The 13,930-nt window shown below is 44.6% G+C and overlaps 1 protein-coding gene across 3 annotated transcripts in view; it reads right to left on the bottom strand.

Moving 5' to 3' along the window:
• GNAL (G protein subunit alpha L) overlaps positions 1-13,930 on the bottom strand; it is a 331,001-nt gene that overhangs the window by 13,171 nt on the left and 303,900 nt on the right. For all 3 annotated transcript variants that reach the window (XM_037892876.2, XM_037892877.2, XM_043539887.1), the window contains 4 exons: positions 5,806-5,879; positions 4,511-4,569; positions 3,962-4,082; positions 1,317-1,447 (listed from right to left, as the gene is read on the bottom strand). In XM_037892876.2, the coding sequence (XP_037748804.1) occupies positions 1,317-1,447; positions 3,962-4,082; positions 4,511-4,569; positions 5,806-5,879 (385 nt within the window). The remainder of the gene's footprint in view (positions 1-1,316; positions 1,448-3,961; positions 4,083-4,510; positions 4,570-5,805; positions 5,880-13,930) is intronic.

Here is a 13,930-nt window from a genome sequence, read left to right as displayed (position 1 = left end):
GGGCCTGGGACTAAGTGGGGGGTTTAGGGGCCCGCAAATTTTTTTAAATCAAAGTGGGGGTCTCAGGTTGCTAAAGTTTGAGAACCACTGTTTTAAACCATCTTAAATAAACAAACTTCTATTTCTCAGCTTTTTATGGGCAACAGCTCCTTGGTTAAATTGGGAACATTGCTTACAGCAGTGACAACAGGAAAACACTGAAATGTGAAAATAGCAATTCAGTAGTTAAACATTCTGTTGCTTTCATATCTGTTGATAAAGTTTTGATGTCGAAGACTATTTATTATATAAGTCAGGCCCTACTTGAATTGCGGGCTGATTGTCAAATAATTGTGGCCGAGATGCGGACAAGACATGGAAAATGACAGAAAAGTAATAATGGACCTTAATTAATTGTGGTAATTTGGAAAACCCAGATAAGACCTATTTGTTTAAGAAAAAAGTGGGTAGAACAATATAAACACTTACGTATTATGTTATGCCTGCTAATTTTTTTGATAACCAGACATTTTGCTACAACTGTATTAGAGACATTAATGTGTGTGGCTGACAGCAGGAGCCTGCCCTCCCGCCCTCAGGGATGAAAACCAGAGCTCCACTGTCTGGGGCTAACAGTCAGAGCCCTGCAACTGTCAGCATGGATAAATGGGGTTCTACTGTGCTAATGGGGGAAAAAGTGTGTGTTGCAAATCTCAAACTGTATGCAACACTGTGAACTGTGCAAAGTAACCTAATTAAAATAAAAACTGCAGTGGAAGCTTAATATTGCGGGATCTGCAATTTCCGCAATATAGCAAATTAAGTAGTTCATAAGGTGTTTTTTCATCCCCAAGTTAACAGGGTACTTAAGCACATGCTTAACTATGCATGGGAGGAGTCTCCACTGACTCAATGGAACTACTTATGTGCTTAAGTATCTTGCTGAATTGGGGCCATATTGGTCAATTTTTTAATGTTCTTGTTCAGTACAGGAAATTCAATCCTCCAGCTCATGTCAACTCTATTTGTTTTGAGTACAGAATTCATTTTATCCTGAAATAAGCAATGAAGTGAAGAAACAAGCTTGGTATGATTTGCTTTATTCCATCCTACCATAATTTTGTACCTAACTAAGATACCTGATCAGATGCTTACAAATAAAATAGGGCAGAGACCTTTCCCAAGTTAAGTTTTCCCTTTGTGTACGTATATGCATGTGTCCTATCTTTTCACAGTGGTGTATCATCATTTTGATTGAAAGAATCTGCGGCTTTGTAGTACTTGTGAGAACAAGGATTATGCCTGCTATTTTAATCCCAACAGTTACGAAATCTTACCATCATCAGGTACAGTGTAACGCACATATTCAGGAAAGTAATCTTCAATTTTTGATTTCCCTGCCAAGACCTTTTCAGCTAGCATATCCTGTTTATTCAAGAACAAAATGATAGAAATGGTCCGTAACCACCTGTGAAGAATAAACTAGATGTTGATGCCAACTCTAACATATCCATCAGACAATCATTTCATAAAGGAAATCTTTAATGGCCTATTCCTATTTTGTGTGGTCTGTGAGGCTCTTTTCATCAAGTTTAATAGAAAAACAACCAAGCAAAACGAATATTTCAGTTATCTTGAATTCACATCCATACTGGTTAATATATTAATAGCATTTAAAACATATTAGATGCTTATGAAGGTGTGGGGGAAATTGCTGTTAACCTTGCTGTTGACCCTGACCCCATCCCACTCTGTGACAAAATCTATGCACTATATGCAGCATAGGCAAGAGCAGTAATGCAAGAGGCCTATAGGCTGGCATCCTGTAAGACTTCGCTTAAGCTAAGAGCATTTGCATATGCTGGGCCGTGGTATTTTGACCCAGATAACGAACTAGGCCAACCTCTAGCCTAGCTCAAGGCCCTAGCTGTCCATTATATGCAACGCCCACCCCCAGTTATGAAACTGTTTACTTTGGCTCCTTATAAGGCTTTATTAACAATGCCTGAGTGATAAAAAAAATTAAGGAAATGTATCATTTGACTTGAATGTAAAAAAACTATATAAGACTGGTATTATAGGGGCAGGACAGAGAGAGACGAGGGTGGCACCTGCGTGTGGCCATCTCTGTGTCCTTCTCCCTGCATGCTTGTATTAAAATAAAAGGACCTCAGACTGTTTGAACCAAACAGATGGTGTGACTCGTTTTCCACAACAAAGGGAACAAGTTTAAAATATAGGTTTTATAGATTAACTCTCTGCTACCAAATCACTAACCCTAGGCACCAGAGCGTTAACATTTTCTAAAAACGTCACAGTAAAAACTTAATACTAGTGCTCCTTAACATGTAAAGATATGCTTCATTCTACTAAAGCAATAGAGAAATATTGGAGGTTATTTATCCATCTTGTACATTTTTCATACAAATTGCTGTATCTGAACTGACCAACTGATCATCCAAACCAGAATCCTACTTCTGACAGTGGCCTATATGGTACCTGATGAGTCAGGAGAAGTAAACCCCATTCTGCCACAATAATGCACGAGACTATTATTGTGACACTACACCACTGGGATTTGTGCTAAAAATTCTTCCTGACCTAGTCTGACAATTTCCTCACACCCGGGAGCATAAAGATAGATAGATCAAGTCTTGTAATTTCTCATGATCTTACGTTGCATTTCATTTTTACTTATTATCAATTAGAAACCTATTCAGATTGCTGGCTAGATACCATGTCTATCATTTGCAGAGACTGCAACACTAGTGTAATCTAAAAGAATGTTACAATTAGATTAGATACAGAAACTGTGGTAGTTGTTAAAATATCTAATTATACACTTATCATACAATACAACCTCATAACTTCACACCTTGGTAAATGGCAAACTCCAAATTTCATATATTACTCTCCCTCCAGATTTTGGAGTTGCCTGAAATGATGCCCTGCAAGATTCTGTGGCTGTATTAGGGATGGGAACAAGAAATGTGACATCATGCTGTCAGCTGGACCTATCATGAAGCCCCATGTCATGCGCTAACCCTGACCCAAACAGTGGCTAAAGTTCTTAAACAGGGCTACTTGCTTATAACTGGGTGCAGTCCCACGGGACTTGTTTTCAGGAGACGACTCTTAGAAGAGCCGCTGCCTGTATGCTCTTGTGGTATTGAGACTGGTGCCGTGAACGTGCACGAAGTTGGTTGCTGCTACTGCTACCATACTGCTGTGATGAGAGGACATCCTCAGTGTATCTGCTCCCACCTGAGGGGGAGAGGGAGCTGAAATATGAGAACATCCTGATCTTCCCCACTCAAACATAGCGATGGCAGAACTGGGTTTCACTCCCTTCCTTAGCTTAACACTACAGGAATGCAGAAGTGGTGGCTGCTGACCTTTCCAAAGCCCTTCTCACTCCCTGCCTGAATCTGTAAGTTCTGGTGGACCATCTGGCCTGTCGGCTTCTCGTTCAATTTTATGATCCTATTAGAATACTGAGAAACTGATGTAGCCTTGTTTGTGCAGCAGCAACGTACTGTAAGTGCAACAGCCCCGTGCCAGGGCCATAGATGGTGTTTGCGGAGGGGTTAGTGCAATTGGTGGTGCTTCAAGATTGGTTACCAGGGAACATTCTGGTCCTGTCTTGACATTTTCTAAACAAAAAAAAATCTAAATACTTAGCAATGGGGGCTTCTCATTAGTGAGTTATCACTGTATGCACTTAAGTACATATTCATTGGCAACTTAAAGTGGCAAAGTGCTTTTCAATCGGTAAGGAAAGGTATTTTATTTGAAATTTCTGTAAGTTGCTTCAGAGCTGTTAATAATAACACATAGAAAAAGTACTTGACTGAGCCTTTTAAATTATTAGCTAATGTTTAAGTAATTAATGCTTGAACAATGTTTAGAAAAATGTAAGTGCTAAATACTAATTTCGTTATTATTGACTACATTAATGCTCCAGAAAGAGATTTATTTTTACCTATTGTTCCAGATGCTTTTGAAGAGATCCAGGGATTCCCGTAGTCTGTTTGTGTTATTGTCTTCCCTTATTACCATGTTGTAGCTGCTACAGGCCACAACAAAGATTATAGCAGTGACATCTTGGTGGAACACACAGAAGAAAAAATAAAGAGAACAGAATGTTTCATTTACCCCAAACAAGCTCAACATTGTAATATTTTAATGCAGCCACACAAGGGCGCCACACAACTCCGTCTGCAGTGTGTACTCTAATTTATGTTGGAAGAAACGATATGTGATTTTGGGTTCTTTTATTAATGTCACATGGTGATGTGCAGTTTTAATCTATGTTCAGATGAGACTGTTTTGCTTTAAACACCTCATTTGGTGAGAGAAACTTAAGAGGAGAAGAGGTAGTGAACTGCTAAAATAATACAAAATACACAGATGGTTTTTTGAAAAAAGGGACCGGCTTATTTAAATTTAGTGTAAAACAAAATTTAAAGAACAGTACAGAAACTCTCCCAGCAGAGAACAGATTCAAGATTAAAATGTGGTGCAGACTTACCATTAAAACATTGGATCCATTTTCTTCTTTCGTCTCTCTGGCCACCTACATCAAACATGCTGTTAAAAAGCCATAGGGTGTTATATCATTTGTGTGCACTAGGAAAATCACACGAAGCATGCAGGGTTAGGGTTCAGTCTGACAGACCCAAGGGCAATAGCAAAGAAATACGGCCTGAAGGGGAAGAGAGCTCCTGAAATTGTGTTACCCTGTCATGCAGATGTAACAATTCCATCTCCCCTGCCCTGTTGGGAGAATTCCACTGAATTTCTACAGAAACACACTTTTCTCTGCAGGAGAAATAGATTTTTAAGCCTTTGAAACTATATGTGGATGAGGTTTTGTGAGAGACCCCTTTTATAGGTTTGGCGTCAAAATGTTTGCACCTACCATGCTCTAACAGGCACAAGTTTCAGAATATTTCCAAAACTCGGTGGAGATGTTACAATTCAGAGGCACAATGCTGATAAAATATTTTGGTGAAAAATAATAACTACAAGCAGTCTGATGATGCGTATGAAAAAAAATTATGTGTGTTTTAATAGGGAAACAATATTAACCAGTGGTGGGCAACCTGCGGCCTGTGGGGCACATGCGGCCCATCAGGGTAATCTGATTGCCGGCCACGACACATTTTGCTGACGTTGATCGTCCGGAGGCACGGCCCCCCGCAGCTCCCAGTGGCCGCGGTTTGCCATTCCCGGCCAATGGGAGCTGCAGGAAGCGGTAGCCAGCACATCGCCTGCTGCTTCTCGCAGCTCCCATTGGCCGGCAACAGTGAACCGTGGCCACTGGGAGCTGCAGGGGGCTGTGCCTCCGGACGATCAAAGTCAGCAAAATGTCTCGTGGCCTGCAATCAGATTATCCTGATGGGCCGCAGGTTGCCCACCACTGATATAAAACCTCAAAATCCATAGATTACAGCTGTTCAGAACAAGAACAAACTTATTTCTTTGGGCCCAATTCTTCAAACCCTTACTGATGCAAATATTCCCAATGAAGTCTGCAAGTAAAGAAAGTACTGTGCAAATTGACAAGGTTACATAAACATGAAATGAAATAATAAGCAACATCCACCACAGATACACCCTAAGATAGAGAGACATTAGGGGACACTACTACAGTTTTAAGCTCTCTTTTCCGTTTGAGTAAAAGCCAATTACATTATGTCCTGTAAAGACAAAGAAGTTGGAAGACCTACAATAGCTATAATATAGAAGGTGTGAGGTAGGGACATCTGAATCAAGTGGTTCAAAATAAGTACAATAACCATAAAATATTGCTAATACACTTACTGAAAATTTACTTTATCTACTTGAAATCTTGTTTCAAAAATCCCTGATGTCAAAACTCTGCATCTTAATAGATCCTGGAAATAAGAAAATAGACACAGATGAATGACATTTTTACCCCCTTATTTTGATTTGAAAAGCATGGAATACTCCTTTTAATTAAAATAAACAACAAGGATTTTCATCTAAGTAAAATCTGTCTTGTTTATAAGCATTTACCTGCAAATTCACACCATCAATATACAAATAAAATAACATAACTAGATCTGCCCACAATCTTGATTTTGTAGAAGCAGGGGGATGTCGGATGTTTTCGTCCACTAAACACTTACTGATGATTGTATAAAGTTGCACATGTGAGATGGATAACGTATTTTAAATTATATAAAAATAAGTTTAAAATGTTAGGTTGCAAAGTCAAGCACTCACAAGTTAGGGAATGCCAGATTTACAGTTGCTTATGCAACCTTAATTCTGCCCCCTTATGCCCTGAATGAGATGAGTCCTAGGGAAAAATAGTATGTGATTAAAGATTGTATCATAATTAACAAAGGAGAAGAATTAAGGTCATATGCACAGCTGCAAACCTGGCATTTCCTATCTTTTGAGTACTACTTAACTTTAAAACATAAATAATATTCTTAACATAGTTTTTAACATAGTTTCCTAGGGTTTTTTTTTAAAGGAAAAATACTTTAAAATTCTACCGTGTGCAAGAGAAGTTAACTCACCTTGCGCAGTAACTGAAGTTCTTCGAGACGTGGGTCCCTATGGGTGCTCCACTTCACGTGACGGTGTGTTCCGGCACCGTTGATTGGAGATTTTTGGTAGCAGTGCCTGGTCGGGCCGCATGTGTGCAGCAGCTGTCTTGCGGCTGTTGGAGTCTTGGTCAGTGTGCGCACGGCCTGCACCCCTTGGTTCCTTCTCTACCATAGAGTCCTCGTAGTGAACTCCAAAGTGGAGGGGAGGATGGTGGGTTGTGGAGTACCCCCAGGGACCCACATCTCAAAGAACCTCAGTTACTGCACAAGGTGAGTAACCTTCTCTTCTTCTTCTTCGAGTGTTGTCCCTGTGGGTGCTCCACTTCAGGTGAATGTAGAGCAGTACCCATTATGGTTGGGGGGACTTTGGAGTTATGTGCATTGTAGAAGTAGAGAGGACTGTGAGGCCTAGTATGGCATTTGCCCTAGAGTCTTGAGTGATGGCATAGTGGTTAGCAAAGGTATGCTCTGATGCCCATGTGGTGGTTTTGCAAATTTCCACAATGGGTATGTTGTCTAGGGATGCCATAAATGTTGCCATGGCCTTAGTAGAATGGGATCTAATCCCAGTAGGTAGTTGTATGTTGTGTGTTTGATAACACAGGCGGATGCAATTGGATATCCAGTTGGAAAGGCATTGTTTGGATATAGCAGCACCTTCAGATCATTCTGTTGTTGAAATGAACAGTCTTGGGGATTTATGAAAAGGTTTTGTTCTGTTTAAGTAGAAGGTTATAGCCCTCCTAACATCCACGGTGTGCAATGAAGCCTCTTGTGAGGTTTTGTGTGGTTTAGGGTAGAATGTAGGGAGATGAATAGGTTGGTTGATACGGAAGGTAGACGCTACTTTGGGGAGGAATTTGGGATGGGGTCGAAGTGTGACCTTATCTAGCGGATGTGATGGCCACTAAGAATGCCACCTTCATTGACATGTGTTGTAAGGAGCAGGTGACAAGTGGCTCAAATGTGGGTATCATGAGTCCCTTGAGGACTAGATTCAGATCCCATGTGGATGTGGGAGAGTGTACTTTGGGGTAAAGGTTCTGGAGCCCAACTAAGAAGCATTTCATGATTAGATGTGTAAATGTCAAGAACCCATCAATCTTGTCTTGGAAGGCGTTAACTGCCTCGAGATGGACTCTGATAGAGCTTAGGGATAGGCCTGAGTTCTTGAGCTCTAGAAAATAGTCTAGCACAATGGGTAAGGGCATAGTGCAGGGAGTGAGGTGTTTGTCAAGTCTCCATGTGGAAAAGCGTTTCCATTTTTGTAGGTAGGTCTTGTGCGTGGATTCATGTCTGCTGTTCAGTAACACTTGTTTGACTTGTTCTGAACAGGTTAACTCATGTAAGTGGAACCATGCAGCAGCCACACCTTCAGATGGAGCTTCTCCAGTTGCGGATCGATGATGTGGCCGTTGGCCTGTGACAGGAGGTCTGGCCTCATCGGGAGGATCCGTGGAGGACAAACTGACGTGCAGAAACTAAGGGTACAAGGTCTGTCTGGGCCACGCTGGAGCAATCAAGATGATCCTGGTCTTTTTGTCCCTAATTTTGCATAGGACTCTGTGTATCAGAGGTATGGGGGGGAATGCATACATAAGTGTATTGTCCCAACTGATTAGGAAAGCATCCCCCAGAGATTAGGAACTGAGTCCCACCCTGGAACAGAACAGGGGGTATTTGTGGTTTTGTGCTGTGGCGAATAGGCTGTCAGAGGGGAATCCCCATTGGTAGAAGATCTGTTGTAAGACCATATGGTTCAATTCCCACTCGTGCTCCTGAGAAAAGTGTCTGCTTAATGTGTTGGACATGGTATTTTGACATCCCGGGAGGTAGGAAGCTGAGATGTCGATGTGGTGCCTCATGGCCTCAGTGCAGAGGGAGTGGGAACGAGTCCCCCCCTTGATGGTTGATGTAAAACATGCACGCTACATTATCTGTCATCACTCTTATTGATTCATTTCTTATTAGAGGTAGGAAATGAAGGCAGGCTTTCTCACCGCTCTGAGTTCCAGTAAGTTTATGTGTAGGCATGTCTCTGGTGGTGACCACCTGCCTTGTACTGTGTGGTGATCCTGTTGTGCCCCTCAGACCAGGAGAGAGGCATCTGTTGTGATCATGATTGATGGTGGCGTTTGTTGGAAGGGAATACCCGCACACAGGTTTTCTGGTTTGGTCCACCGCTGAAGGGATTCTAGGACCTTGGGAGGTTGTGTAACAAGCTTTTTCAGGCTATATTTGGTGGGTCTGTACACCGAACTCAGCCAGCCTTGGAGAAACTGCATATGTAGTCTGGCATGCTTTACCATGAATGTGGTGGCGGCCATGTGTCCTAATAGTTGTAAGCAGGTCCTTGCCTCAATTTGCAGGCATATGGAGACGTTGTCTACCAGATGTTTTATAGCCTGATATCTGGTATCGGGTGAAAAGCTCTGGCTTGAACTGAGTCAAGGTGTACCCCGATGAAGTCTAACTGCTGTGTGGGTACTAATGTTGACTTCTGCACATTCAGTTGAAGTCCCAGTTTTTGGAAGAGATGGATGGTGAGTTGCGTGCTTGTTTCTGTCTCTGTGAACGTGCATCCTTTGAGGAGGCAATCGTCCAGGTATGGGAAAAATATGATCCCTTGTTTGCACTGATATGCCGCAACTACTGCAAGGGTTTTGGAGAAGACTCTCAATGCAGTGGACAGTCTGAATGGGAGCACTCTGTATTGCAAATGATTGTGTCCCACCGTGAATTGGAGGAATCGTCTGTGAGCTGGGTGTATAGTGATGTGAAAGTATGCGTCTTGTAGGTTGAGGGCTGAAAACCAGTCCCCGTGCTCCAGCGTTGGGATTATTGTGCCTAAGGTGACCATCTTGAATTTTTGGGAGCATGCAAATTTGTTGAGTTTTCTGAGGTCTAGTATCGGGCGCCATCCCCCACTTTTCTTCTGGGTCAGGAAGTAATGTGAATAAAACCCTTCCCACTGTATTGTGTCGGTACTGGTTCCACAGCACCCAGCTGGAGATGATCTACCTCCAGCCTTAGAAACTGCTCATGAGAGGGGTCCCTGAAGAGGGACAGGGAGGCGGGAGGGTAGTGGAGCAAGAAGTAAAGGGGATGGAATTGTACTATTTCTAAGACCCAGCGGTCTTGAGTGATGTGCTCCCATGCCTGGTAAAAATGTCGCAGGCAGTGGCCAAATGGGCAGATAGGCACTGGTGTCATGGGGATGTCATTCAAACCCTTGACCAAACCTTCAAAACTGCGGTTTGTTTCCAGTGGGTTGAGGTGCTGATTGCTGTGGTTGTGCCTGCCAGCACCAAGGTGGTCTGTTCCTTTGTTTGCCCACGTCATATGGTCTGGGTTGAGGGCAGGTATATGGATGATCCCTAGGTCATTGGTAGGGCTGGTATCTCTTCCTCTTCTGAGGCGGAGTGTATATGCCAAGTGTGCGTAAGGTCGCATGTGAGTCCTTCATAGTGTGGAGAACTTCATCTGTTTTGGCAGAGAATAGTTTGTCCTTATCAAAAGGTAGATCCTTTATCTTCAATTGCAGCTCCCTGGTACATCCAAGGACGAGAACCAGGAAGCTCTACACATGACGATAGCCATGGCAGTGGTACGGGCGGCTTTATCGGCCATGTCCAGGGCTGCTTGTAAGACAGGTCTCGAGACCAGCTGTCCTTCAACAAGTATGGTCTTGAGTTGTGCCTTCTTGTCCTCAGGGAGGTCAGTGGTAAATTCGAAGAGTTTGGCATAATTATTGTGATCATATTTTGCCAGGAGAGCGCTGTAATTGGCAATATGAAATTGCAAGGTGGAAGAGGTGTATACCTTGGGGCCCAAAAGGTCCAGCGTTTGTGGTCTTTATCCTGTGGTGTTGACCTGTGTTGTGTTTGTTTGTCCCTATAATTTGCAGCTTCCACCGCAAGAGAATTTGGTTGCAGGTAGGAAAAAAGAAAATCCATGCCTTTTGCAGACACATAATATTTCCTGTCTGCCCTTTTGCACGTCGGGGGAGAGTGGGGGGGAAAGCAGTGGCTGGTGTCTGCCATACTGTCTCCGCCGTCTCTAGAATCGCCTCACTTATGGGGATGGCGATATTTGCAGTAGAGGATTGCTGTAGTATCTTCAGCAACTTGTGCTGGTTCTCCTGGACCTCCTCTAGGGGAATGTCCTGGCTAATGCCTATTCTTTTAAACAATTCCTGGAATTGCTTGAAATCGTCTGCCAGCGTTGGAGGAGGCGGCAGATGGCCTCGTCGGGGGGAAGAGGAGGAGTTATATGCAGGCGACATGTCCTTGGTACCTGTTTCCTCCTGTAGTTCTTTGGTCGTCTCTTCTGAGGCCACCAATGTTGTAGATAGCAGAGATGTCAGTGGAGAGCATAATTCTCCTCTTGGTGGTGAAGACGTTTGTGTGTAGTGGGCCTTGTATGCTGTCCATGGGTCCCACAGAAAACCATGCCTGGGAAAACCCATGGGAGGGCACATTCAAGACTGTCCATACCATGGTAAGGTGGTTGCCTGTGATAGTCCTTTGGTTTTAGTGAGCCCGCAGTTCCCCTTCTATGAAGTATGGGGGAGTGGTGTGAGGAAAAGACTCCTTTGTCCTGCTCCTCATTTGCGCTGTCGCTGAACATCGATGGTGCCATGGGAGATGTGGGTTGAGTAATAATTGGTGAGCGGTCGGTGCCGAGGAGAGGAGATTGTGACATGGATGCCACAGTAATGTCCTTTTGGGTTAAGAACTGCTGAGGTGCCAGTGGTTATGGTGGACTTTTGGTCATCCTTGTCAGATCTTGGTTGGAGCGACTGCTCCATAAGAATCATCTTAAGATGGAGATCCCAGTCACAACAGGCTCTTGCCTTGAGGTTGTTCCAGTGAATGCACTTAGACGGTATGTGTGCTTCACCAAGGCACCTCATGCACTGAGAGTGCCTGTCGGACCTTGTCATTGCTTCGTGACAGGAGCCACATCTCTTGAAGCCAGGGGAGCCTGGCATTTCTAAGGAAAGTTTGTGTCCCTGAGGGAGACACGAACAAGGGGGAGAACTGAAATGAGTTTTTTAATTTTTTTTTTTTTTTTTTGCTACTAACAACTATCTAACTAACGATACTAGAACTGGGAATATATCTAACAGGTATTTCTATCTATTTAACTATAGGAAGAGGAGAAGATGTCGCACAGTTCCGAGCTCCATCTTCAGCTGAGGACAGTTGAGAAGGAACTGAGGGGCGCGGGTCACGCGCGCGCTGCCTGAGACTCCAACGACCGTGATACAGCTGCTGTGCACGTGCGGCCCAACCAGGCACTGCTACCAAAAATCTTCAATCAACAGCACTGGGATGCACCATGACCTGAAGTGAGAACCCACAGGGACAGCACTCGAAGAAGAACTGTACAACCTTATCCTTATCATCAGGGTTTGAACCCTGAACCTTCCAATACTGCAGCCCAGACTGCTACGACTTGAGCTACAGAACTAACTACAGTAGCTGGCAGCAGAAGATGGCGGTATTCTCAGAGGTGGGAAGAAGCCTGGTCTACCTCTCTCTTTCTCTTCTTCCTGCCTAGGAGTCGGGAGAACTCCTGTCCCACGTGCTGCCCTAGGAAGATGGCATGAGTTGCTGTGGCCAGGGACTGGTTGGAGCAAGCCTGGCCCAGCTCTCTCACTCCCCATCACCTTATGAGTTAAGAGAGCTTCAAGCCCACTTGTACTGCTACAAGCTGGAGAGGGGAGGGAAATGGGTGACTGGGGCTGTGTACTGAGTCTGGAGAGGGGAGCCCAACCTGGTCTCTTTCTCTCCCCTCCAACAGCCACCACTACAGGTGCTCTGAGTAGTTATCAGTAAGGCTATGTTTTAGTCATGGGTATTTTTAGTAGAAGTCATGGACAGGTCACGGGCAGTAAACAAAAAAATTCACAGCCTGTGACCTGTCAGTGACTTTTAATATATACCCCTAACTAACCTGCTCGGGGGGGGGGCAGTCTGGGGGCACCATGGATGCTGGGGGAGGTGTCCAGGCAGCAGCATGTGGCCTGGGACCCCGATAGTGCTGGGGAGGGTGGGGTGTTGGTGGTGCTGACAGGGGTTCCCTAACCGGCTCCGCATGTCCCTGCAGCTGCTAGGTGGCGGAAGGGCCAGAATGCTCCATGCGCTGCTCCCACCACAAGCACCAGTTGCGCCGCTCCCATTGGCCATGAACTGCAGGGGGTGCGGCCTACGGGCATGGGCAGCATGCGGACTCAGCCCCCTGGCCCTTCCTCCACCTAGGAGCTTCAGGGCTATGCCAGTGGGAGCTGTGGAGCCCCCCCCCCGGCCAACCCCTCAAGGCAGCCCCTGAGCCAGCACTGGCCGCTGCAGAAGTCACAGAGGTCACGGAATCCATGACTTCCGTGACCTCCGTGACAGACTCGCAGCCCTAGTTATCAGACACTTCCCAGTAGAGCAGCTGCCAACATTTTCCTGAGGAATGCAAGTAATAGAAGAGAAATGATGATTTTTATAAATTATCTCTCAGAAAAACCTGAGTGAAATTTCAGGGGATAAAGACACTTGTCTTCCCCAAAGAAAGCCTTTCTCCCTTCCAAATATCAAAGGCCTTCCGCAAACAATGGAGGGGTGAGAACCGCTCAAATAAAAAAAAACAACCCCGGAACATAACTTTCTACTTTATATACTAGCAAGCGTTAGGCAACCTAAACATAGGAGTCCCTACCAACTCCAGCTATAATAAAGGCATCAAGAATGACAGCATAGTGTGCAGAAAGGCTCTAGAGGAACGAATGGGCCTAAGGAGATGGTGAAACCAAAGAGTGAGGCTCCCTCTTTGCCTATTTCTTCCCAGTTGCATGAGGAAGCTTGAGGCAGAAGTCAGGTCATGATTCTAGGAATGAGTCTTTAAGTCTTATGAAGGCTAACCTGCTCTGAAACCACCTTCCAGCTGCAAAGTCATCATCTTCTCAGATAGGTTTAGTAACCTGTTGTTTGCATATTCCATTTCTAATTTGTATTCATTCTGCTGTATGACTTTTGCCTTGTGAACATTGTTTACAAACACTATAGTTATAATTAAGGCTCTGTTTATGTCACGGAGATCATGGAAGTCACAGAATCCGTGATTTCCAGAGACCTCCCCTGACATTCTCTGCTTCAGCCCCAGGGGCTGCGGGACTCTGGAACTAGCAGCCAGCGGGGCCCTGGCAGGGTTCCAGTGACAGGCCTCAGGGCGACCCCTGCAAGGTTCCAGCGACAGGTAACAGACTCCTGAGGGGGCCTCCTCAGGGTTTCAGCAACGGGAAACAGCCTTGTGCAGAGGGGAGGGGGGAACCTCAGGTGAGTGGCTGGGGGTGTCCCGTTTTCTTTTGGGGAAAT

The sequence above is a fragment of the Chelonia mydas genome, chromosome 2, assembly GCF_015237465.2.
Source record: "Chelonia mydas isolate rCheMyd1 chromosome 2, rCheMyd1.pri.v2, whole genome shotgun sequence".
Classification (NCBI taxonomy): Eukaryota; Metazoa; Chordata; order Testudines; family Cheloniidae; genus Chelonia; species Chelonia mydas.
Note: the sequence above shows the minus strand (reverse complement) of the source record. Positions and strands in the feature narration are given on the sequence as shown.